Source organism: Abramis brama, assembly GCF_963993115.1.
Source record: "Abramis brama genome assembly, chromosome: 4".
Classification (NCBI taxonomy): Eukaryota; Metazoa; Chordata; class Actinopteri; order Cypriniformes; family Leuciscidae; genus Abramis; species Abramis brama.
The window spans coordinates 15,757,192-15,781,449 of NC_139966.1; the positions used below are offsets into that span (position 1 = coordinate 15,757,192).

General features: G+C 35.7%; 1 protein-coding gene across 1 annotated transcript in view; it reads left to right on the forward strand.

Annotated features, from left to right (window-relative positions):
• The first annotated feature begins 13,666 nt into the window (after positions 1-13,666).
• LOC311080619 (uncharacterized protein) overlaps positions 13,667-24,258 on the forward strand; it is a 44,623-nt gene continuing 34,031 nt past the window's right edge. The window contains exons 1-4 of the mRNA XM_084110667.1: positions 13,667-13,697; positions 13,849-13,930; positions 15,249-15,471; positions 17,011-17,106. Of these exons, the coding sequence (XP_083966793.1) occupies positions 13,862-13,930; positions 15,249-15,471; positions 17,011-17,106 (388 nt within the window). The 5' untranslated portion in view covers positions 13,667-13,697; positions 13,849-13,861. The remainder of the gene's footprint in view (positions 13,698-13,848; positions 13,931-15,248; positions 15,472-17,010; positions 17,107-24,258) is intronic.

The window sequence follows — 24,258 nt, forward strand, 5'->3', positions numbered from 1 at the left end:
TCACTTTTAAATGACAATATCCTGGCCGGACTACTGTTCTCAGTGATATAAATATTTGAAATGAACATGATTTCTTAATGTCTAGTGACATATCAGGGCCATTTTATGATTAATTGAAACACATTTCTTACATACGGTTCCTTTAATACTGGGGAAATATACTCTTGTTCCATGTAATTACAGAGTAAGTGTGACATTGTGGGTCATAAATTAAAGTGGTGATTGTAAGTAAATCACATTGTGCTGTGTTTTAAAGCACAGTTCTAACAGATTGTTTGATATTAATTTTAAATGAATGGCACACTTAGTGAAGGATGGATTTTATGTCAGGATTTTGTATTCTAATGCAGCTTTTAAAAAACATTTTAACTCATATTCTTCCTGGCAAGTTCTGTGGCAGTTCTTTTTTGTGCAATAAAACTTGGTGTCTTGAATTGATTTTCTTGTTATTTTCTGTAAGGTAATTTTTGCATTGATTATGCAGGTTAGGTATCTGCCTCTATCGTTTTTAAAGTGCGTGCTTATCAGTTATTGAAATAGGCAGCTCTTTTATGTTAACTTCATACAAATCTTTGGACTGGTTTCCCTTAATTTATTAAACTTTTGGGACTATTACTGTAAACTGAAGATTTCAAAAGCACAAAGAAAACAACATTACCCTACAAACACAACACGTTTGCCTCCAGTGTTAAACATTTAAAAACTCTAGTCAGTCTCTTTTGGTTACAATAATGTTACAGATAGGTCAACTTCTTTATCAGTATTCAGCATAAATTAATACATCCCCTCTGAACAAATGCAAAATGTAAAATTCTCCTAATAAAAACAGAGAAATGTGCGACTACTATATGTAAAATAAGTAAATTAGGCAATTTTATTTTAAATATATGGTTGCAGAAATGAGTAAACCCTTGATTAAATTCAACAAATGTGTAATAGTCCAGTTCTTTGTATGTCCTCCGTCCCTTCTTGGCATTGAGTATACAATGACAAACTGTCACATCTGTCCTGTTTAACTCCTGGAGGACGACCTCTTTAAATGCCCTGATCTTTAATGCGGGGTGTTGCTCAGCTCGTCTCTACAGAATCTCCCACATGTGTTCAAGAGTGTTAAGGCAGGGTGAAATACTCGTCCACAGAAGGTTTTTCCACCTTGAGAGAGTGAATATTGTAGTGGCTTGAAAAGATGCCCAACAACACGGGATGAGGAGAGGGTAACATCTTCTGTTTCGAGTTTTTGTACTACATCACACAAATGAATGTGTGAATTCATGACACCATTAGCTATGTTTACATCCAAAGTTGCGAATATGCAAAGCGGCAATCTTCCTGTCTCTCCCTTGAAACCAATATGGAAGTGAATTAAACTGCAATTCATTGACTGGCCGCTAGAGACAGGCTGCAAAAGAGAGTCAATCCCATAGACCCCCTAGCCTGGAAATCCAGACTCAAATCCGAAAGATTAAGGTTCTGGCATTGAGTAATGAAAATCAGCCAGCTCGAGGGGCGGCACCAAGCATGCATTTGAAAATCTCACTGCACGCAATTGGATAACACTATGACCAATCACAACAAGCCCCATTCGCTTAGCTACCAGCGGAGCTAACTGCTAGATTAGATTCTTACTGTATCCGGTCGGCAAAACAGCAAAAACGCCCTTCTTGCAAAGGAACGATTCGAGCGCCGTCTTCTGTTCCTCTTTTAGATAAAAAGCCAAGTCTAACTCGTTCATTGTAGCGGCCAAAGCCGTTTCAAACAACTGGTGTTCATCCATAGCCATCTTGCAATGTTTACTAATGACTTTGACGTCACAGCGCTGTCGTCATCTGTTTAGCTCGCCTCTGGCCCGCCTATATCAGATAACCCGATGTGATTGGTGCAGCTCGGATACAAGGGTATAGTTAATGAGCATCATTACTCGATGCCAGAGTAACTCGCTGAGCGAATTAGACCCCCATGTTAAAATGCCCAACTTAACAGCAGAAAAAAAAACATGTTTACAGCCTGGTGCAAAAAAGTGCTTTTGGTCTATATAGATAATTTTGCCCTTCATGACAACTGTGAATTTTTTTATAACTCATCCATTTAAATTATATTAAGTCTTAAAGTTCTGCATAATTATGGGCATGTCCACTTGAGTGACAGGTGGATTGCCGCTGCTGTCACTACTAGCCGTTTGTCTGCTGTGTGTTAGGGTCACGTCACCTCAGCTAATCCGCCTCGCTGCACAGTTTCTGTTATCCAGGAGTGACGCGCTGCCAAGATGGCGACGGCCGGATCCGCCTACTTTGGGCTTCAAAAATGCTCTTCAGAAACACTACGGGTGACGTCACAGACACTAAGTCCATATTTTTTTTTTTACAGTCTATGGAATATGAGCAAAATTGGAATATCGCATAAAACATTTGCATCCGTTTCCATCCGGTGAGTCAAGATAACAAAATCATCACTTCCTGATAAACTGGCATTAAATATCACTAAGAAAAGTAGGAGAAGCCACTGTATATAATAATTTTCTTGTATAATAAATGACTTGTGTCTCAGAGTGCACAGACGAAACACAATAAAGTTAATTTCTGAGGCTGATGCTGCTGTTTGGGAACACAGATGGTTCTGGGAGGTAATTATACTGAACCATTTTAAGGACAGACTTTGCTCAAGTGTTTCAGACGCTGTGCAATGAGATCAGTCATCTGGTTCGTCCAGTCATGCCATCCCATCACGCAAAATCACATGATTATTTTGATGTGCATTGTTAAGATAGCAGTAGCGGATGGAGGCCCAAAGTGACAGAGGAAGCCGTTGGTCAGGTTCAAGAGTGCTGTACGTGCAGCCGCACGACACAAACAGCACTTCCCACCCTCATACTACATTTCTGGAGCCGTTTTATAGGCCTGACTCCTCCCTCCCCCTGGGACGTACCACTTGAAAAGGTAAATGTGTTTCACATAAATCACATATATAAGTAATAATAACAATAATAAATACAACAACTCATATCTTCAGATACACATCACAGATTAAATACACACATAAATAATAAAACAAATAACTCATGAAACATTTCTTTTGTACAGCTATGATGGATGGAACCTCCGATGACGTCACACACACGGACGCACTACCAAGATGGCGCGAACACCATGTATAAATAGACCGGATTTTTAACTGAGCAGGTTTGACAAATGACTCGTCAAATGTAGTAAGTATATTTGTGTCATTCTTAAAACTGTTCTTAATAAACCATATAAACCAAAAAATAGTGGTGGGGTGATTTATTTCTGTACATAAGACAACAAATCTATGATGTTACAGCCACTGATTCCCCATAACTCACGTAAACCAGGTAATACCAACATACAGGACATAATACACCACAACACACCAGGCTTTAAACACACAATTCCATCAAATGTTACACAAGTCCGTGTATACATGATTGTCAATGCCGGCAAACAGACTGTGTTAACATGATGCCGGTGTATGTGCGAAATGTGCGTGTGTGTGCGTGTTCAGTCTGTGCATAGTCACAGGCTTACCCTGTGACATACATCGAGGAATTTATTCGGTAAATGTGTTTCCATCAGCCTTCGTGAGTTTATTGCTCTTTGGCTACAGTTAGTACAGTAGATCCGGTGTGGACAAGGATCATACATTTCACTTCTGCACGTTGTGTCTTACTATGGGAGATGAAACAGTCACTCTTTACATAGCTTTTGCCAGCTCTGAGACACTTGCTTGGTATCTTTTCTGCTCTTTTCCTCACTCAAAAAATCACTCATTATAAAATGTACAAAGACATAAGCCTCCTGACAATGAAGTGGTTCTATTGTCTCCTTTAGTCAACATCATCATGCACACTTAACTAGAGCACAGCAAAAATGTTCTGCCTCTAGTGTTACGATAAGTTCGGCTTAAAAAATAAAATTTGGTTTAAAAAAGAATTACTCAATTGAACAGAGAATGTCCGATAGTTCAAATTTTAAAGCAATACATTTAAATATCAGTATCATAGGAACTTTCCAAATGGATGACAACATGTTAAAGTTAAGCAATGCTAAAGCTAAACTGTATTATATAACCCTTTATATCCAGATCTATCTTTTTTGCAATCATGTTGACAGCTGATTTGCTGTGAAGAAAAAAATAAAAGAAACCGAACATGTCAGTTTTTGGCATTAGTCCTAGTGCATAAGTTCACATTGTTCCTTATGTACTGGCTTTTCCTCATCTTCTTTTACTTACTTCTGCTTTCATATGACTTCCTCATTCGATATTCTCTCTTCTCTCCATCTCCTCTCTTTCATTTCCTCCATCTCAAGTGAAATAATCTCTGCTTTATCAGTCTGTTTCTTCACCCCCTTTGTCTGTTCAGTATTGTTGTCACTTTTATCTCCCTCTCTCTCTTTCTTCCTCCACAGGTCTCTCTGCTTCTATCTCTCCACTTCATCTCTGTTCTTCTTCTATCTGCTCTGAATCTTCCCTCTTCTATATTCTTCATAATGTATGTATTTATTCTCTCATGGTCTTCCTCTGTGTCTTCAACATCCTCTGTCTCTTCCAAGTCCTGACTCTCTTCCTCATCACCTCTTGTTATTTATCTGAAGGGTGATTTTCTGCACTTAAACCTTTGCAAAATGCAGCATTAAAAAACTGTGCAGTTCAGCATATACATTGTATAGCTACAGAACTTATTAAAGTACGTATTAAAATATTTTAAAAACATGTAAGTATCAGTGCTTCCCAATACATTTTATCCTACCGCTGACGCACCTACCACTAGCCTAGCTTAGCACAAAGACTGGAGGTAAACAGCTCCAGCTAGCGTACTGCTCCAAAACTGTACTGCAAGTGACAAAATAACGCCAACATTTTCCTATTTACATGTTGTGATTTGTATAGTCACAGTGTGTACAAATAACATTAGGCACAAGCGAACTCTCTGCTCCTCACCACGAGGCTTCTCAGGTGCTGCGAACAAATCACTCCGCCCAAGTAGCAGTGCTTCACCTTCTGAGAATATAGTTCCCAGTATGTATACAGTTATTAGATGGCTGTGTCTCATGTGATCATGCTGTGACTATGAGAAGGTTATGTATGGACTTATCTAACTCTGGGGGATACGGTGAATAAGCTAAAGTCCCAAAAATTTGGCGTGTTCCTTTAAAGCCGGACTGACAGTAGAGAGGTGGTGGACAAGCAGCCAAAGACGACATCGACAAGGGTTTAACCCCTGGGAATCAAGACATATGTACAGTGACACTAAAGATACAGAAGTGCTGGACTGAATGTGATATACACTCAAACGTGAATGTATACACTACTATATGCGCTAACATTTTCTATAACTACAAGAAATAATTATATTTACACCTCAATTGAAGTGTCATTTTTTTCTCTCCAGACAAGTAACTTTTTTTCTCTGACAGGTGAATGACAAATTTCCTTGTTCCAAGGACAACCACACGACTGCTTAATGTCAGACCCTGATTAAGAATCGTATTATGCTTTAAGGAGAATTCAGCCCTTTAACATTCCAGGAGATGAGCCTCATAACACCACTAGAAGTACACATGTTTTGGAGGTATACAAAGAGAACAGAGGAGAAAAAATGCACCCTGAGATAAAAATACACAAGTATAAACAGTCATACAACCCTGATCTCGTCAACACCTGTTGGAACCTTCTTTTATATCGCTGTTTTAATCTTTTTTCAGCTGCTAAGGCTTCTTGTAGCTCTTTCACTTTGTCCTGGAGCTTCTTCCTCTCTTTCTTGGATTGCTTCCATCCCTCTCTCTTTTGCCTGCAAATATTCATCACACATACTATCACCTTGTTATTACCAAGCTGTAATATGAAGTGGTACTGTGATGGTAGCCCTTTCTAAACTTGAAGGCCCTGGCCCTAGCCCTGGAACAGCAGCCTTTCTCTTATCCCTAGAGGTTTTCTGTTGCTCTCTCCATAATTTGCGCCTATTTTTTTGGTCTCGCTCATTCAACTCGTGAATACTTTTCTTTCTTTAATTTTTCTGGCTCCATCTCTCCCTTTCTTTCTGAAGACGTTTCTCCTTACTCTCAGGGTCTGCATTTAGTCGTGCCCGACATTGCCTCTCTCAGCTGCACTAACTGGAGCCATCTAACTGCAACCTGTATGAATTGGAATAATTAGTAATCGTTACTAAAAGCTAATATAAATTACAATTATATCTATTTATGTACTGAAATATCATTAATATACAAATTGCAACCCTTAAAAGCAGTGCTACATAGGCCTAGGTTAAAAAAAAAAAAAAAGACAATGAGCATAAAAAGCTTCAATGTTTTACTATGGCATGCATTAAATACATATTATATGCAATAAAGGTAATAAAAAAGAACAATGCCATTCATTTGTAAGGCCGTGTCACAGGACTGTCAGGCCCTGTCACAAGGGATGTGAGTGTGACAGGACCGGACGTGATAGGGCCTGACGGTCGGCCATTTTAAACTGCTATTACTCAGCCTGCTAGCATGATAGCATAAAAACTGTTAACATGCAAACAAGGAATTTCAGTAACATTTTTAGACATGTTTTGGATTTAAAAATAATTCATTATATTCTGGGATGTTTTCCTGTGGCGGGGCCTGACCCTTTAGCTCATCCTCCTAAAAAAAACAAAAAAAAAACAAAACAAGTTTAAAATCATACAATTCAATGAGAGAACTTACCCTTGATCAGTGTCAGCTTCACCTCTGTCAAATGATGTCACTTCCTCTGAGTCATACCCTTAAAGGCGTATTGCACACATTTTATGTAGAGTTAGTAAAGTGACAGGACTGACCGAAACCATGGGGACAGTTGCAAAATAGTATTTATTTGTAGAATTTATGTATAATTTCACGTTTTTAATCAATTGATGTGAATGAAAACAAGTTAAACTTGTTATTCATGGAGTTTTTTTTCTAAATAACAGTTTTTAACATAACAAAACTATGAAAGATGTAGCTCCAATATGGCTGAGGACAAGGACAGGATTTGTAATTTTCAAAAGTGTTTTTAATAAAGAAAAAAATATCTGAGAACCTAATGAATGACATATTAATTTACAGAACAACTCACAGAAATCAACCATCAGTCAGTTTTAGAATTTTTTGGGGGATGAAATACTATTTATTCACTGTAACAGTTCAAGGACAGATAATGTACGTTTCTGGTAGAATGTCCCATATACCCAGTGCTGAAGTTGCTAGAAATTAGAGTGGTTAACGTCATATTCCACGTGTTAGTCATATTAGCAAATGCATAGCAGCCCTATCCACCTAGGACAAAAGTAAACAGTGAGCAATTTATTTATGTAAACAGCAAATAAAGCTTTCCAGTAACTTCTGAGGACAATATCTTCATCTCTTCGTGTCTGCTTCGATTTAGACTTGAAAAGCTTGGCTCTGATTGGTTAAATTGAATGCAAGTTAGCTGAAAAAGATGTGCTGTTACACTTTGTTTAAAAAATACGACTGGCACAGACAAGTGACGTTAATTTAATAGAAATCTTAGCTAGAATCACAAAATAATGAGGTTCAAAAAGTCACACACCATGCAAACTTGACGAAGCTGGGTAAAAAAATAAAATAACACTACGTTTTCAAAAGGCTCATTGCAAAAAAACATCAACTAATCCATATGAATCGTGTGGTTTTCTCCAAGTCCTCTGGAGAGACACGATTGCTCTATATAATTTAACAGTTTAAATTTAGACTTCTAAATCTAAACACATTCAAGTAACATATACACGCACAGTATATCTGATAAATGGAAGCTCTGAGTGAGGTGCGAGCTCATTATCATAAGAACCAATCACAACCGTTCAACGGCTCTGGAACCAATCAGGATTAGTCAATCGTGTTATGCATTTTGTTTGAATTTAAACAAGTAAAAACTTTTTTTTAAATCTTTGGAAAATTTATTTATGATGCATTTCAAATAATATACTGTAATGTGATATAATAAATTCCTTGTGGGAATTTCAGTAGTACAAACTTATCATGTAATGGACAACAGCCCATTAAGTAGCCTTTTACAAGTACAAAAAAGTTAAAGTGAACAACATATTCATTTTAGGTATGCTTATTGCAATGCTTCATAATAGTTGCCAAATGTTTATAATACATTATAAGTTGCTACATTGTAAATGTAAATTTCTTTTTTCAAATTATATATAAATATTTAAAATATATTGCAGTAGGCCTAAGCGTTTATAAAGTACATATATTTTAAACACACTAAAAGCTTAATCATTTTGCTACGTTCTTACACAAAGTACACATAAAATATACTTTAAAGTAAGAGTAACATAAGTATGTTTTCTGTAAATACACTAAAACTTCACTAAAAGTAAGTTTGTGTTTAGCATATTTCTTAAAAGTGTAACTAAGCATATATTTATTACCAATATACTTCTAGTATACTTTTTTTTTAAATATATTAAAATGTAATTCAATATATTTTTTAATGCATTTCAAATAAGCGTGTTGGAAATACAAATGTATTATGAACATACTATTTGAATTTAATTTAATACTACGTCTTTTTCACCTGGGAAGTATGCATAGGTGTTTGTGGGGACATGTAGTGTGTTATTGAACTTAGACAAAGATTAAATGCCAAACTGACCATTCTCTTTCTACAAAATATGACTCTTGAGTGAGCAAACTAAATAATTACAAAACAAACACATATTTATTATCTGGAAGCCGAGCTAAACACTGTTACCGCAATCCTGGCATGGTCAGACCCTCAGTCACCTCTCAGATACCAAATGCAGACAATGCCTGTAACAGAAATGCCAGAATAGATACACTGGATTTAAGAAAACTATGATGACCAATTCATTATATAATATAAAAATAAGGATTGTTAATCCACCTCCTTCAAAAGCCTGTGGCTAAAGAAAGAACGACACGGACCAGAAGACTTGGGAGGTGAACTAATAAATTCTGTTTCCTGTATCGGAATTCTATACTGCCGAGTCTTGTGCACAGGAAACAGAATTGATTAGTTCACCTTCTGGGTCTTTTCATTCATAACGGAAAGGATGTTGTACATGTGTGGTGTCAAAAAATGAACTCTTTGAGTAACTCTTAACTCTAACTCAATACTCCTGATGTGAAAGATTTGTTCAAAATTAATCGTTCATGATCGACCCACAGTTTTGTCGCTGGAGGGTGAGGACGTCTCTCTCTGAACAGTGCAAGATACGTAGCTCTTTTGCTAAAGCGAAATGAAACCTGTGTTTCTAGTAACAAAGGCTACTTGGTTAAAAACTTTTTGAAAACTCCTTGCCCTGCGCCTTTAAAACCATAGTTGTTTCATAGGTTCTGTGTCTTAAACACATTTGTTTTCTTTTTTTTGTTAAAATATTTGAATACTTCATACTTGTCTAGACTTTTTGATTTTGCCAATAAAACTGAATGTACCTTTTCAAGAAAATAATAAAATATACATTGAATAATGAATAAAAACCTTTTACAATTGGAAAAAAATAATTCACAGGGAATATTTTTTACTTAGTTTTTAAATACGCTGCTTTGGTAACTGCTTTCTCTTCTTTCTTTTGCTGATCTGGAAGCAAAAATGCACTGTTTTTATTTACACTTCTCTTATTTTCTTTTACAGTTCCTGAGTTTTCGTTCCTTTTCTGATTCAAATCCCTTGTGTGGTCGGTGGTTCTCAATGGCAATTGAGTTTTTGACAAATTCTTGACCCGAAAGTGAAGGCTTCATGTTGTTTAGAAGTGTGACTGAGAATCTGTAAGCGACTTCCTGTTTAATTTTAGTGATATATAGGAGTTTAATTTTTGAATTGTATCTGTATTTATCTTCTATCTACCACTCCTTTGTCGACAGGCTTCCAGGACCAGTGTTGCTCCAATATTGTGTACTGGACATTGGCATGGTACAAAATTAAAATATTAATGCAGCCAGTAAAGTTAAACTGTGGCAGAAAACTGTAACGAGTTGCTTTACAGCTTCCTCCTCCTTGACCTAGAAACCTGAGATTCACCCAGAGTCTGGATCAGAGTGAATCATCTAAGGCTTATCTCAGGGTGTTTACATCGGTTTTAATGTGTGAAATAAGGGGTGGATTAAACTATTATAATGCACGACGTGCAGGCAAAGAAACATTAGGTGCGAAGCAGAGTGCATTAAAATGGTCTCGCTTATACCATGTTCATTTGCCAGTTTTAAACAATTTAAAGCAGTTATTGATGTTTGCAGCACAATATTTAACCAGAAGGGTAAAAATTACAGTTGTTATCGTTATTTCGACTCAGATCTAGCATTCTGCCCACTTTACATCAGACACAGAGATGAAGCAGTGCAGAAAGATTACATTTATTTGAATGAGTGAATTATAGCATTTATTCAAATTAATTATCGAGAGATGCATGTGTGAATCACCTACCTCTGTTCAGCATTTCAAACTACAAACAACAAAGCTGTAAGTTTAATTATTTAAAAACCAGCAATGTAACCCCCTCCTTGCTGAGAAGTATAATGTATTCAGTAGTAATCAATTCAGTAATGAAGCAATATGACTAATAAAATTTGCAAGGCAGTGTTGACAAGAAGTTTCTGTGTTCCTGTTTCTGTGTGCTCAGAGCGATCGCCGATCTCTGTGCGAGTGATGGACATCTTGTTTTCCTTGTTTTACATCTATAATTACCAGTGTTGAGTTTTCCCTTACACCTCAACCCATCCTTAAACCTACCCATACCACCAAACCTGCCCCTAACCATACCTGTATCCACCTTAATAGCAGCATATGTACTGTGATGTAAGTACATAGTAGATAAAATCCTGGTGTGGTGAAAATCAAGTTTTTAATGTTATTTGTAATATGCTTTAAGACAAACCATGTGTAAATTCATAAGTCAATACCTTTTCTGAGTATTTTCTCCTTAAAATTGCAGTGAATCAAAGACGGTCTCAAAAACACGATTTGAAATCGCTGGTGTTTCTGACGTCACAAACTACCTTGTAACCAATCAGATCATCGTGTGATCGTCAACGAGTGGATCTCTGAGCTGAGTGAGTGAGTGGAGGCGGGGCTCATTTGCATATTCATAGAACCACATATACTAAATGAGGCAATGGTGTCGAGTTACATTCTGCTATTTTAAGGCATGAAAAAAAAATTCAAAGAAAAAACATTTAAATATGTCATTTTAGTGATCAAAGATGAGATTTAAGGGATAAAATTATTGACTACAGGGGGACTTTAAGACCATCGATTATTTTTCTTAAACCATTGGCTGATAATTTACCCTAAACCTACCAGATAGTGTTAACAAAAGCAAATGTGACATAAAAACATAATCATAACCATGGCATTACAGCTTGTATTTTAACTTTGAGCCCTCATATATAGTGACTCGTCTTTCACAGGGTTATTACCCGAGCTCTTCGCATCACAAGTACAATTCTGTACCAGCTGAGCTATCAGGCAAGCTTAATGAGTCAGTAAAACATATGGAGCTGGTTAAGTGATGCAAACTCCAAAATATATATTCGTTTACAAATCATGCACTATGGTAAAACGTGTTTTGAGGTCATAACATAATTGAAAACAAGTCTTTATTAATCCATTATCTGGCCCGGTAATCATCATTGTGTGTGAAAATGATTAAAAGTGTTAGCTGTTTCACTGCCTCTAGTTTTCATGTCTTTTAGAAACTGCAGTGATATGTACGTATTGGTACGTATTCTGCAAAAATGTTGCCATAGGAATGTTTTTCCAATGAGCTTGTGTTGGTCCCAGGCCTGGTCCTCTCTCGTCCTTCACTGTCGTCACTCCTCCTTTTATCCTTCCAGAGCTCCTCTGTGTGACTCAAGACCAGTGTGGCACTCAGAGAGATGCTCGTTCCATTCCCACAGCTCTCTGGCCTGCTTGCCACAAAGACATAATATCTTATCTAGTAAATGTATCTTTTTAAAATAATTTTTAGATATTAGGACTGAGAAAAAAAAGAAAAGAAAAAAAAACTATGTAAGAAAAAGTTGTTTTTGTTTTTTTGTTTTTTTTGTTGTTGCAGTGTGTGCTTCATTTAAAGCAGTGCATTCATATGGAAAGGTGATGATCTGACTTGGAACTACATGTGCTTTAAACTGTTTTATCGCACACCTTCCAGCCAATCAGCCAATCGAATCAGACAGACAATGGTATAAATACATTTAAAATATTATCTGATACCAAACTTATATGTTAAAGAGTAAAATTTGAATTGTAAAACAAGACAAAGACATTAATAAAACTACTCAAAAGAAAAAGCCGAACTGCAGATCAAAGCGATGTGAGAACTTTCTGAAGAGCACATTCATCAGTGGGGAAGCACAAAAACAGCTTTTTAGAAAATATTCATTTAAGAAATAATTAAATTTATTTACATTATAGTGCATGTTCTCATACTGAACTCTCTCTGAACTCCCTGAAAACCCTGATCTTTCTCTTTGATTTTCTCTCAGAGACTTCTCTTTTTTTCATCTTCCTGTTTTCTATAAATTCTGGTGTTTCCCTATCATGCACACAAAAAGAGGAAGTGTGAAAGAAAGTTGGAATTGGAAATATACAACTGTGTTTAGGACATGTATATGTGAGAAATTTTGTGATAACCTCATAAATAAGTCCAAAGGGGGATAAGCTTAGGAACATTTAAGATTAACTTATCTCATACATTGTTTAAAGTACAAAACACATACTTAAAGTTGCCAGTGATAATATTTAACTCCTGGGTTCTTGTTAAGAATATAGTGTATGATAACTGATTTTTTGGTATAATTTCTTGAATAATTTCTGTATCTGCAGTTAATCAACACAACTGTTTATATTCATTTAACACTTTTTAACACATTTACAACTGTGGTTATGACTTTACCTGACAAAACAGAAATTTCGATATAATTTTAGTTTGTTTCTGTCTCCTTTCCAATGTGCTTTCTAAAGCTGTATTTTGTGCGCCTGTTTCAGGTTTCCCGTTTCAAACTAAATATTTTGTAACACTATAAATACCTTTACTGTCACTTTTAAACAATTTAATGCATCCTTGCTGAATAAAAGTATTAATTTCTTTAATTTCTTTCCAAAACATTTTTTTTATTACTGAGCCCAAACTTTTGGGTAAACAAAATCAGAATCCTGAAAAAACAAAATGTTTTCAACATTGATAATAATAATAATAGTAATCATAAATGTTTCTTGAGCATCAAATCATCATATTAGAATGATTTCTGAAGGATCATGTGACTCTGAAGACTGGAGTAATGATGCTGATCACAGGATATAAATTATACTTTACTATATATTCACATAGAAAACAGCTGATTTACATTGGAATAATATTTGACAATATTACTGTTTTTTGTATTTTTAATTAAATAAATGCATCCTTGGTGAGCAGAAGAGACTTCTTTCAAAAACATTAAAAATCTTTATATATATATATATATATATATATATATATATATATATATATATATATATATATATATATGTGTGTGTGTGTGTGTGTGTGTGTGTGTGTGTGTGTGTGTGTGTGTGTCTTAAGTAGTCCTAAGCTCAGCCCCCTTCACATTCTGATAGTCAGTTTATAAAGAGCATCAGACTTCAGGAGCTGCTTCATTTTTCTCACAGACATCGACTTCTCTGCACAGGAATGATATCAGGTTGTGTTTTGTGTGTTTTTTTTTTTTTTTTTTTTTTTTTTTACTTCAATAAATTTAGCTATAATGAATGCAATTCCAATTGTTGCTGTTTTTTATCGTACCTTGCATAACTGTTAAATACTGACTAGTGTTTCTTGTTTTACTGTAACAGAATATCCTGAATAATGGGGGCCAAGGTTTCAGTCGTCAATGAGACTCCTTATACCTGGCACTACGCCACCCAGGACAGAGGGGTGAGAACTTTTGCATTCACTACACCAGATTATTTATGCAATTAAGTATTCAAAATTCTGTTTCTTAGTTATTTTTTCCATATTTAGCATGTCCTCTGATTAACCAGATAACAACTGAGAGCATGAAATAATATCTCACAACTAGTGTTGTCACGGTACCAAAATTTCAGTATTCGGTACCGATACCAGTGAAAATCCACGGTTCTCGGTACCAATTTCGGTACCAAAGCTTAATTTAGATTAAATTTACATAATTATATTAAAGTGTATATCACAGTTACAAAGATGGAAACTGTAGTATTAAAAACACTTTACAATAAGATTCCATTTGTTAGATAACATTAGATAAAATGACCTAACAAAAAAACAATAGTTATATACTGTCGCAATTATTCTCCTTTAGGGGTTAATTTAAAAATACATTTTTAAAATCAAAAGTTAACATTATTTCTGTTAACATTATTTAATGCACAATAAATGAAGTGAACAAACATGACCAATCAAGTGTTTGTATTAAATAACATTCACAAACATTAATTAATGTTGTAAAAATATATTGTTCACTCAATGTGTTATGTTAGATAACGCATTAAGTGATGTTAATGAATGGTATCTTATTGTAGCATTACCAAACTATACGGGAGATAAAATATGTTTTATTTGACTTGACTATACTTTTATTTAATCCAAAACTGTATTCATATTTAACTTTAAAAGGGCTTTTTAAACCTGCTAAGAGTTATCCAGCCAAGAATAAGACTAGAACTGCTTTTCTGACGGACTGATATTAATGACGGCTTTTTATTTCTCATCTCCATAAATATATCTAGTAGTAAAGCTAATGCAAGGGCTAGAAATCAATTAATAGGCCTATGTCACACTTCCTCGTCGTCATGGAGAGCGCAGTTCGCACAAGCGTTTGTACTCCCGTGGCGTCTGTCGTTGCTATGCATCCATGAACGCGCATGGAAAAGCGAGCGCGCCGCTTCTATTATGAGCGCGCTTGCCGCGCGCCATTTGAAATAACGTATCTGCACGCGCAAAAACATCAGCACCACATCAGCAGCAGCACCGCCGATCGCCATCAGCGCTTTTATGAAGAGGACGCAACTGCACGCGCTTCGGGCATGCACGCGCATCAAGTACCGGGTTTGAGAAAACCTGGTACCGTGACGTTTAAAAAAAAATTAGTACCGACTTGGTACCGAAGTACCGGGTCTTTTGACAACACTACTCACAACAATGTAATACTGTTCTTTGCATGTCATTTTATTTATTGCTTTTCTGATGGAAACTGATGTATAATTCTGCTCCTCAGTTTACTCGTGTCAGTCCTTACAGCAGAGCAGAATATGAGGAGAAAAAGTTAATCCATCGCTATATCTACGTCAGATATGATCATAACTCATGGAACAGTTTTAAGTACGAGTTTAACACCCATAAAGGCGACACCTCTTTCATCTTAAGAGAAACCTACGACCGTTCCCAGATTCAGATGCACTGCACCTCTGAGGGTGGCACTCATTACTGTCCCAACTATGGTAAGTTTCTGCAAGTATTTCAGTTAATGCAATACACTATACAGCCAAAAGTATGTGCACACCCATATGAGCTTGTTGAATGTCCCATTCCAGAATTATTTCCCCTTTGCTGTTATAATAAGCTCCACTCTTCTGGGACGGCTTTCCACTAGATTTTGGAGCATGGCTGTGTGTTCATTCAGCTACAGATGTGGCCTTTGAGAATGCGTGTCGAAAGAAAAAGAGGTTACGCGTGGTCAGGTGGGATGCTCTGGCACAGCAAATACATGATCAGTAGGGGGCAGTCATGTCACATACGGAGGCGGCGGAGCACAATACACATGGGCGAGACATAGCATATTCAAGTTTATTGTTCAAGTATTATTCTGCGCTCATGCCGATAAAATATTCATGATTCTGTTATTAACAGTATTATTACATTTAACATGCTAGTTCGATCATGGATAAAATATCTCTCATTACTACTGTATAGCGCTGAGTTTTATTATATGCTCTGCTTTACGTCCATGTAAAATGCATGTTGTAGTGTGGTAAAAAACAATGACAAGAAACCAGCAATTTTTTTTATCACACTCGTCTTGTCTTATGCCCAATTCACTACCAAAACAATGACACTATAATTTAAGGAGACAAATAATATTTTACATTAAGCCTTTTCTCCTCTGTAGAACATGATAAAGATAGCGATCATGCAAGACAGACAAACTGAAGAGCCCATTATTAATTGCACATTCAGTTTAATTTTACATAAACTAAGTGCAAATATCCCATCTTGCTGGCAAAGGCTATTTACACTAATAGAACAAAAAATTGACACAGCGAGTAAGAACAGGTTCCAGTTGTTTCATTCTTTGACGCGACTGACCCTAGTTTGAATCTACATTTTCCTGATCCCAACTGACAAGCAAATACGTATTATAGCAACATGATGTGAGATAAATAAATAAAAAATAAAGACATATGGCTCTCAGTGGCTCTCATAAAGTGATCCAGCTCTCAGATTTAATAAAAAATATCTTAATTTGTGTCCCTTACGGGGTTGGAACAGCATGAGGGTGAGTGATTACTGACAGAATTTTCATTTTTGGGTGAACTAACCCTTTAACAGTTTATAATAATGTTTCACACTTATCTGTATGGCCAAACATGACGGAGTATTTTAAGTTATTTCTGCTGTCATGAGGAAAAAATCCAGCAGAGCGCTCCGAGACCCCAGAGGGTTAATAAGTACCTACCTCCAGTGGGTGACTCCAAAAAATGTCCAAGAGAAAGAGTGAGACATGTGCTACCTTTGTTAATATAAAAATCAATAAAAGTAGTAGAGATAAAAAGATAAAGCCATTCCAATACAGTCTCAATTGTGCAGTTAATACAAACAATACAGACATCACTAATGTTCATCTGTGACAGCAGCACGTGTTTAGAGCTGAGTGATAGCGTATAACTTTTGCATGTGCAAATTAAGTAACCCATAAAATGATAAAGTTGAATCTGTACATTGTTTCTAATCCCATGTTGTCTGATGATATCCTTCAATAGGAAAAATTGAAGAAGATGAAAAACAGAGACGGCAAGAGGAGGAGAGAAGACGTCAGGAACGTGAACAAAGGATTCAACAGGAGCTGGACAGAAAGAGTGAATATATCTTTATCTTCTACATTTATAGGAGTGCGTACCAGCTGGAGGTAGCAGACAAAAAAGCTGTTACTCAGAACTGGCTGCACAGTCCTCCTATGATGGCTCAGTGGTTGGAAACTACACATAGAAAACCTTACATATGTGTACACACAAACACACACTAGGGCTGTAATGGCATGAGATTTTCATGGTATGATAACAGTCTCAGGTAATATAACAGTATACAGTATTAAACAATTATTATTATTATTATCATTATTATTATTATTATTATATAGTCCTATGAAATATAGGTAACACTTTAGAATAACGGTCCGTAGTTAACAAGTAGCTATGCAGGAGGTAATAGGTAGCAGGGCTCCAGACTAAATTTTTATTAGGAGCGCTGTAGCCCCTGACTTAAAATTTTAGGAGCGCAAGCAGAAAATTTAGGGGCACACCTTAAATGACCTTGCAATGCAATTATTCATATTTTCCCCCCACATAACTGTATTACTGACAAATGCTTTGATAATAAATAGATTTAACGTACAGAAATTACAATGTGCAGTTTTATTTTAAGTTCGCAGGGCTCCAGACTAACATTTGAGGGCAGAAGCACTAAGTTCTACAGAAAGTATTTGGTAGCACTGTGGGATGATAAAGCATTGAGCTTAATTTGAGGTGTATAGATACAGTTAACTTTAATTATTACCATTCATAATGTCTTAATATTAATTCAAAAGCAAAATGAGTGACAAAATAGCTATTAGGGAGTGAAAATAGCCAAGAAGCGTCCTCTATGTTTACTATAGTAATTTAATCTTTTTTTTTTTTGTATTTTGAGATTTCCTACTTCTTGAAACTTTTAGTTTTATAAATAGGGACAATGGATGAACAAAAAATGATTTGGTCAACACATTAAAAATAACATTTAAATATGATATTATAGTTTTCAAGTGCTGGAAAAAGATATGTGTAGGCTACTGTTATAACCATAGTTACAGTTAGTGTTACTACATTAAATCCATGGTGAATGTTGCTGATCTGTGGACTTAAAGCCTTCTATAACTTGTTCGTTCATGGCACAATGTTTCTCCTGGTTTCCACGTCAGTGCTGTTTGATCTGATATAGTTTATAACAGAGAATTCTGCGTCGAATTTGAATGTTTCTCACTGGATCTCGCAGCAATGTTATTAATTCTGTCGCGAACTCAATGGATTTCTTCACTGGATCTCAACGATGTAACGGTTTTGCGTGATCGAGATCCGCCCGCGACTGGCGAGAGAAGCTCTGCGCTGTCTATTATTGGTTCGAACTATTAAACGGTCTGTGAAGCAAAAATGAGTAGCGCAGTTTTTTCCGCTTTCATTTTGTTTTCATTTATTAACATGTCACTCTATGCTTGAGGCTGAGATTGTGTCTAACTAGCGTATTGTGTTTAAACTGCGAAGTGCCTGCACTGTCTGCAAACTTCGTGTTCCCCGCAGTTCTGGGAAAATGGTGGGTTCGGGACTTTATCACCTCACAAACCTCTGACTCTGAATCATCATCCGACTGTGTCTGTGACATTGATATTTGTCTCCGTTGTCTGTTTCCTTCCAACAGACGTTTACGCGCGGTAGCGCGCTCGATTATCTCTAGGACCCTCCCCCGGCCTCCACACATTAGCCAGTTACAGTGGCCATTCCCTATTCTTCTCACACTCGTCATCATTGGCCTGCTACACATTCCGGATTCATTGACGCGCCCCTTCCACGTTTAACATAAAAAAATGACTGGTCGCACATGTGCGACTGGATGTAAAATTCAGTCGCACACTCTCAAATTTTGGTCGCAAAATGCGACCATTTGGTCGCAGTCTGGAGCCCTGGGTAGTACTGCATTAACACCGAACTTAATACTATTAACTAATATGGAAGCAATATTAACTAAGCAGTAAGTAATAGCTAATTTAGTACAAAGGTAGTTCCTTGGTAGGTATTTGATAATTAAATAACTTGTATTACTTGTGAAAAACATGTTAAAGGGATAGTTCACTTTGAAATTAAATTTTGGTATGTTTTAGCTTACCCCAAGGGCATCCAAGATGTAGGGGTTTTTTCTTTTCCACAGTAGTTTCAATTTTGATATTTTTAGGTCAAACCGTTCTTGTCTGTCAGTCCTATAATGCAGGTCTATGGTCACTATCTGAAAGAGCATGCACAGAGTCCAAATTAAACAATTCCCCATTGTAAGTACACATTGATGGCCTAAGACACGAAACGAGCGGTTTGTGTGAGAAAACGAACAGTATTTATATCGTTTTTACCTCTTGTACACAACCACGTCCAAGTGATCTGAGGGTGCGCGCGCTTCCTGGTGTGTGACGTGTGCATGCGTTCTGGCTTAGTTTGCGCAAGTGCCGGAAGTGATCTCTCGCGTGTACAAGAGGTAAAAACGATATAAATACTGTTCGTTTTCTAAAAATATCAAAATTGAAACTACTGCGGAAACAAAGACACCTACATCTTGGATGCCCTTGGGGTAAGCTAAAACATACCAAAATTTAATTTCAAAGTGAACTATCCCTTTAACTCCTCACTAATTACTCAAATGTTACCTTGTCATCCCGCAGGAACTACTAGTGATGTGGCCCATTATTTTAAAAACACTTTATAACACTTAGAGTTTTTAAACACTTCACTATTATACTACTAGTGAATCACTAGTAGTTCCTGCGGGATGAAAAAGTAACGCTTGAGTAATTAGTGAGGAGTTAACATGTTTTTCACAAGTAATACAAGTTATTTAATTTTATATTTGACACATACTGTACAGACAAACATTTCTGTGAGGCACTAGTAATATTCTAACAAACACTGTAATCTGGAAGATGTGGTTTTGCGCTTATCGCAACATAAATGCAACCAATTTCTTCATTAAGGATGTAAATTGTTTTTGACAAGAGAACATCAATGTTTATATTCATATCCTAAAGAGAAGTCCTCCTCAGGTGGCTACTGTAACATAAAGTGTCATGAGTGTCAGCATCACTTCCTAATTATTTAAAATTTTAAACAAATTATCATTATTAGTATTATCCTATGTTTAAGTTTGAAATAAACAGAGAACATACGTCCATCCTTTGGTAAGAGTAGTAGTCACAATCTCAACCTGTAGCTAATGTATTTGGGGGGATATAATATTCATAAACTGGTTTCCACAAAGAGACTGTCTGTTTGTAATTTTTTATAATTTTTGTCTGTAAATATTAACTAATATGGAAGCAATATTAAGTTAATAGTATTAAGTTCGGTGTTAATGCAGTACTACCTGTTACCTCCTGCATAGCTACTTGTTAACTACGGACCATTATTCTAAAGTGTTACCCAAATGTATTTTATTCAGAAAATTAATTTTTCTTTTTATGATTTAATATTATCAAAAACGGTGGTAATCAAATGAATGCATAAAACTAACATTTTAACTAGTGTTTTAAAATGTAATCAAATGAAAATAACTTTTTTTGTTTTATATTTTGGCACAAGTACAACAGAGATTTACTATAATTACAAACAGACAAAAATTATAAAAAAAATATATAAAAATTATATTCCTTAAATAATGTTGAAATAAATTGTATTATTATTATTATTGAGAAGTACATTCTATTGTACAATAGTAATATATTTATGTCATCATTTTGGGGTTATAGTGAAGACCTTTGAGTTTATTTGACAATGATTTTTCTCGAATACAATTGCGCATATATTAACTTAAATAAATACATAATATTCAATAAAAATAAACATGAATATCATTGCAAAAATTAACTAGATTAATCACACTTTTTTTTCTGTGATAAATCACGATGAATCACCATTAAAAACGTTTTTAACGTTTTTATATAACGTTTGTAATATATTTTATAATGTTATAACTTCACAGTTAATCTCCAAATTAATGTAGAAACACAATAAAGCCAGTATATTTAAAATATGTGTCTAACAGGCAGGAAATATACAGAAATTGAATAAAGTTATCAAACAGTCTGGACTGCATGAATTTAAATTATATGTAGATTAATCTTTATTAAAGTTACAAAAGTTCTTTAGTCAAGAGCAGTGAGTGTTTTTCTCTGTTCCCTTTGTTCTGTGATTAACTTTACTGACAGAAAGCTTTATTGGCTGCTGTCCCTTTAAAACCAGCCGCTGCTGACAGAGATGCGGATCTCATGCAGGTCTCATTCTCTCACAATTCTTTACGTTCATTTAAAACTTTATTTAACTAATTTAAGACTGCTCAGTCTGCTCTTATGAGGATACTCGACAAAACAGACATTTTGGCATAATTGCGTGTTAGTGTTCGTACAACTTCAGGCTGAAAGAGAACTTGATTCTCTCTTGATTAAAGCTTCACATTATAACCACTGAAAGATCTAAGACATTTTCTAAAATAACTGAAAATGTGTTCGTCTGAAAAAAGATTGACGTATGCATCTCGAACGGCTTTAGGGTGAGTAAATCATGGCTTAAATATCATTTTTGGGCGAACTATCCCTTTAACACAACCATGTGAATTATAAGTGCACACTTTTACAGCAAATCAAAAAGGTGAACATTTCATATGATTATCATACATTTGAAATAGGGCTGCACTGAATTGATTGAATTATCGCAAATGTATCGCGATATGCATATCGCAACGGCTTGCAATAACTGGGGTGAACAAAAGACAAAGAGAAAATCACTCACTGCTCTTGACTGAATAACTTTTGTAGCTTTAATAAGAATCAGGATATATTTAATTCATACAGTGAAAACTAAGCAGTGTTGTATTTTTACATTTGATCATTCAGTTTCTGTTGTTAAATAAACCTAATGTAGGATAACCTAAACCCTGTGGTTTACACTGATGTTAAAATAACACTTCTTATGGCTACAGTAAATAGTAATGCTACACTGCTGTTCACTTTCAGAAGCTGTAGGGATGTTTTCGTCACAAAAAGAATGTGAAACACGTATGTACTGTAGGTTATATAATTTTGAATATATTTTAAAGATAATTTAAATTTATTTTACACACTTTAAGCATTATTGGATCACGTATCAAATATCGCATTATTTAATGAGTTATTGCACATCGCATTTTTCTTAAATATCGTGCAGCCCTAATTTGAAATGCTACATTATAGCTTAAAACAACAACAACAACAAATATTTTCCTATCAACATTTGAATGAAATGGAAACGGTGTTAATATAAGTAGTGTGAGGGTGCCAAACTAGCACTTTGGTCCAGCCTGTGGTCCAGTCTCTTCATGCTCCGTCTGTAAATTGAACAGATTGACTGATGTTACTATGATTTATTTTATTTTTTAATAAACATTTAATAATAACAGTGTGGCTACTCCATAAATGTTAACCCTTAAGTTATTTAGGCTGTGCTTTGAGTATAAATATTAAATCATACAAGATTCAAATGTATCTTACAAATGTTATACAATGGAAAGGTTCAATAACGCATTGTAAAGGATTACCCCTGAAAATGAAAACTTCCATCATTGAGGGGAAAATAAGATAATGTGCATCAAAATTCTGTACCTGCTAAACTTTTCTAATTTGTACTAATTTGCCATACTATGGAAGTAGGAATATAATACTTTCATTGTATGACAATAGCAGCATGAAGAAAAGTCTTGTCTTGTACTTGTCCTTGTCCTTTGGACAAATAAATCGGTCATTCACTTGTAAAAAAAAAAAGTTACTTGTCCAGGAATAAATAGTTTTTTTTTAAATAGGCCTCTGTGACATGTGTGGCTGTGCGCTTAAATTAAAAGAGCATATTAATATAAAACGGTGATTCAACTGATTTGGAACTACCTGTGCATTAAATGGTTGCGTGACATTCATGTTACTACTAGGTGTAAATGGCATTATAACACCCGTTTGATTTGCCCTTGTTGGAAACTCAGAATCGAAGACCAGGAGACTTTGGGATCACGTTTAAGAAGTTATTCTTTATTGAGGACTTCGCGTTGACGTGGCTGCAGTTCTTCCAAAGTCTGACTAAGAGGTCGTTCTCTTACAGTTTATCTTAAAAGACTCTGATAATAAAAATAATTTATACCTAACCTTAACATGCTAAATTCAATGTAAACCTAAATTAAACATTTTAATAAATTTGTAATACAACATTTGCCCCTTTGAGAGTTCTTAAAAACTCTCACAAAAAACAAATTTAGACACTTAAAAGTTCATTCTTGTAACTTGAAAAAGTTACAGGCACATAGCAAGTTCATTCTTGTATCTTGTGTAAGTTACAGGCACATAGCAATTTCATTCTTGTAACGTGTGATAGTTACAGGCACATAGCATGATCTGTGTTGTTCATCTGTAATTGCATGCTGACACAGAAACATAACATGCAATTAGGGTCTGTGAAGTCCTTACGGGTAATAGTCTTTTCTAGTCGGAACTGTTATTTCCTTGTGCTGGACGTGAGTCATTTGTTGGTTGACACACTTGATACTAACAGGTTTCCGAACCATGAAAAGTTATCTTCAGTCATCTGGTGTGATTTTGTTGAAAGATCAAGAATGTCTTGTTGTATTTTGTTCAAGTTCTCTGATGGATGACTGAAGTTCCCGTAGATGAGTCTCTGCGTTGTGTATTTTTCTTTTTCTTTTGTGATAGTTCGTTCAGCAGTGGGTCTAGTTGTCTTCTTGAGGTTGTGGCTTCATATGCAGGTGAGACGTTGTTGCATATGGATCTCGGAACAGCCATCAATTGGTATCTGCACAGAGTAAGAAAGAAAAACAATAAAAACAGAGCAGTACTTGTTCAAACACTAGGGTTGTATCGTTTTGTATCGTGTATCGAGTCTGCTGTTGTTGTTTCATTCTTTCCCTATTTCTTAATTTATTTGACACCTATGGACCAGTGAGGGGGGGATAAGAAGGGGGATGAGGAAATCTTCACCACATGGCTGACCCCCGAGGCCTGTTGCACTTCGGTTCTTCCATGGGCTCCGTACTGGTCTGTGTGTCCTATTCTGTCCCTGTTGTGTGCACACTGTACAGTGTGTGAGAAAAATTGGCACATTTCCATTCTCCAGTGAAACATCAGTCCTAATAAACATCATAACAGAGGATGGTGTCTGATTGTAATGTTCTGCAGTATAACATTT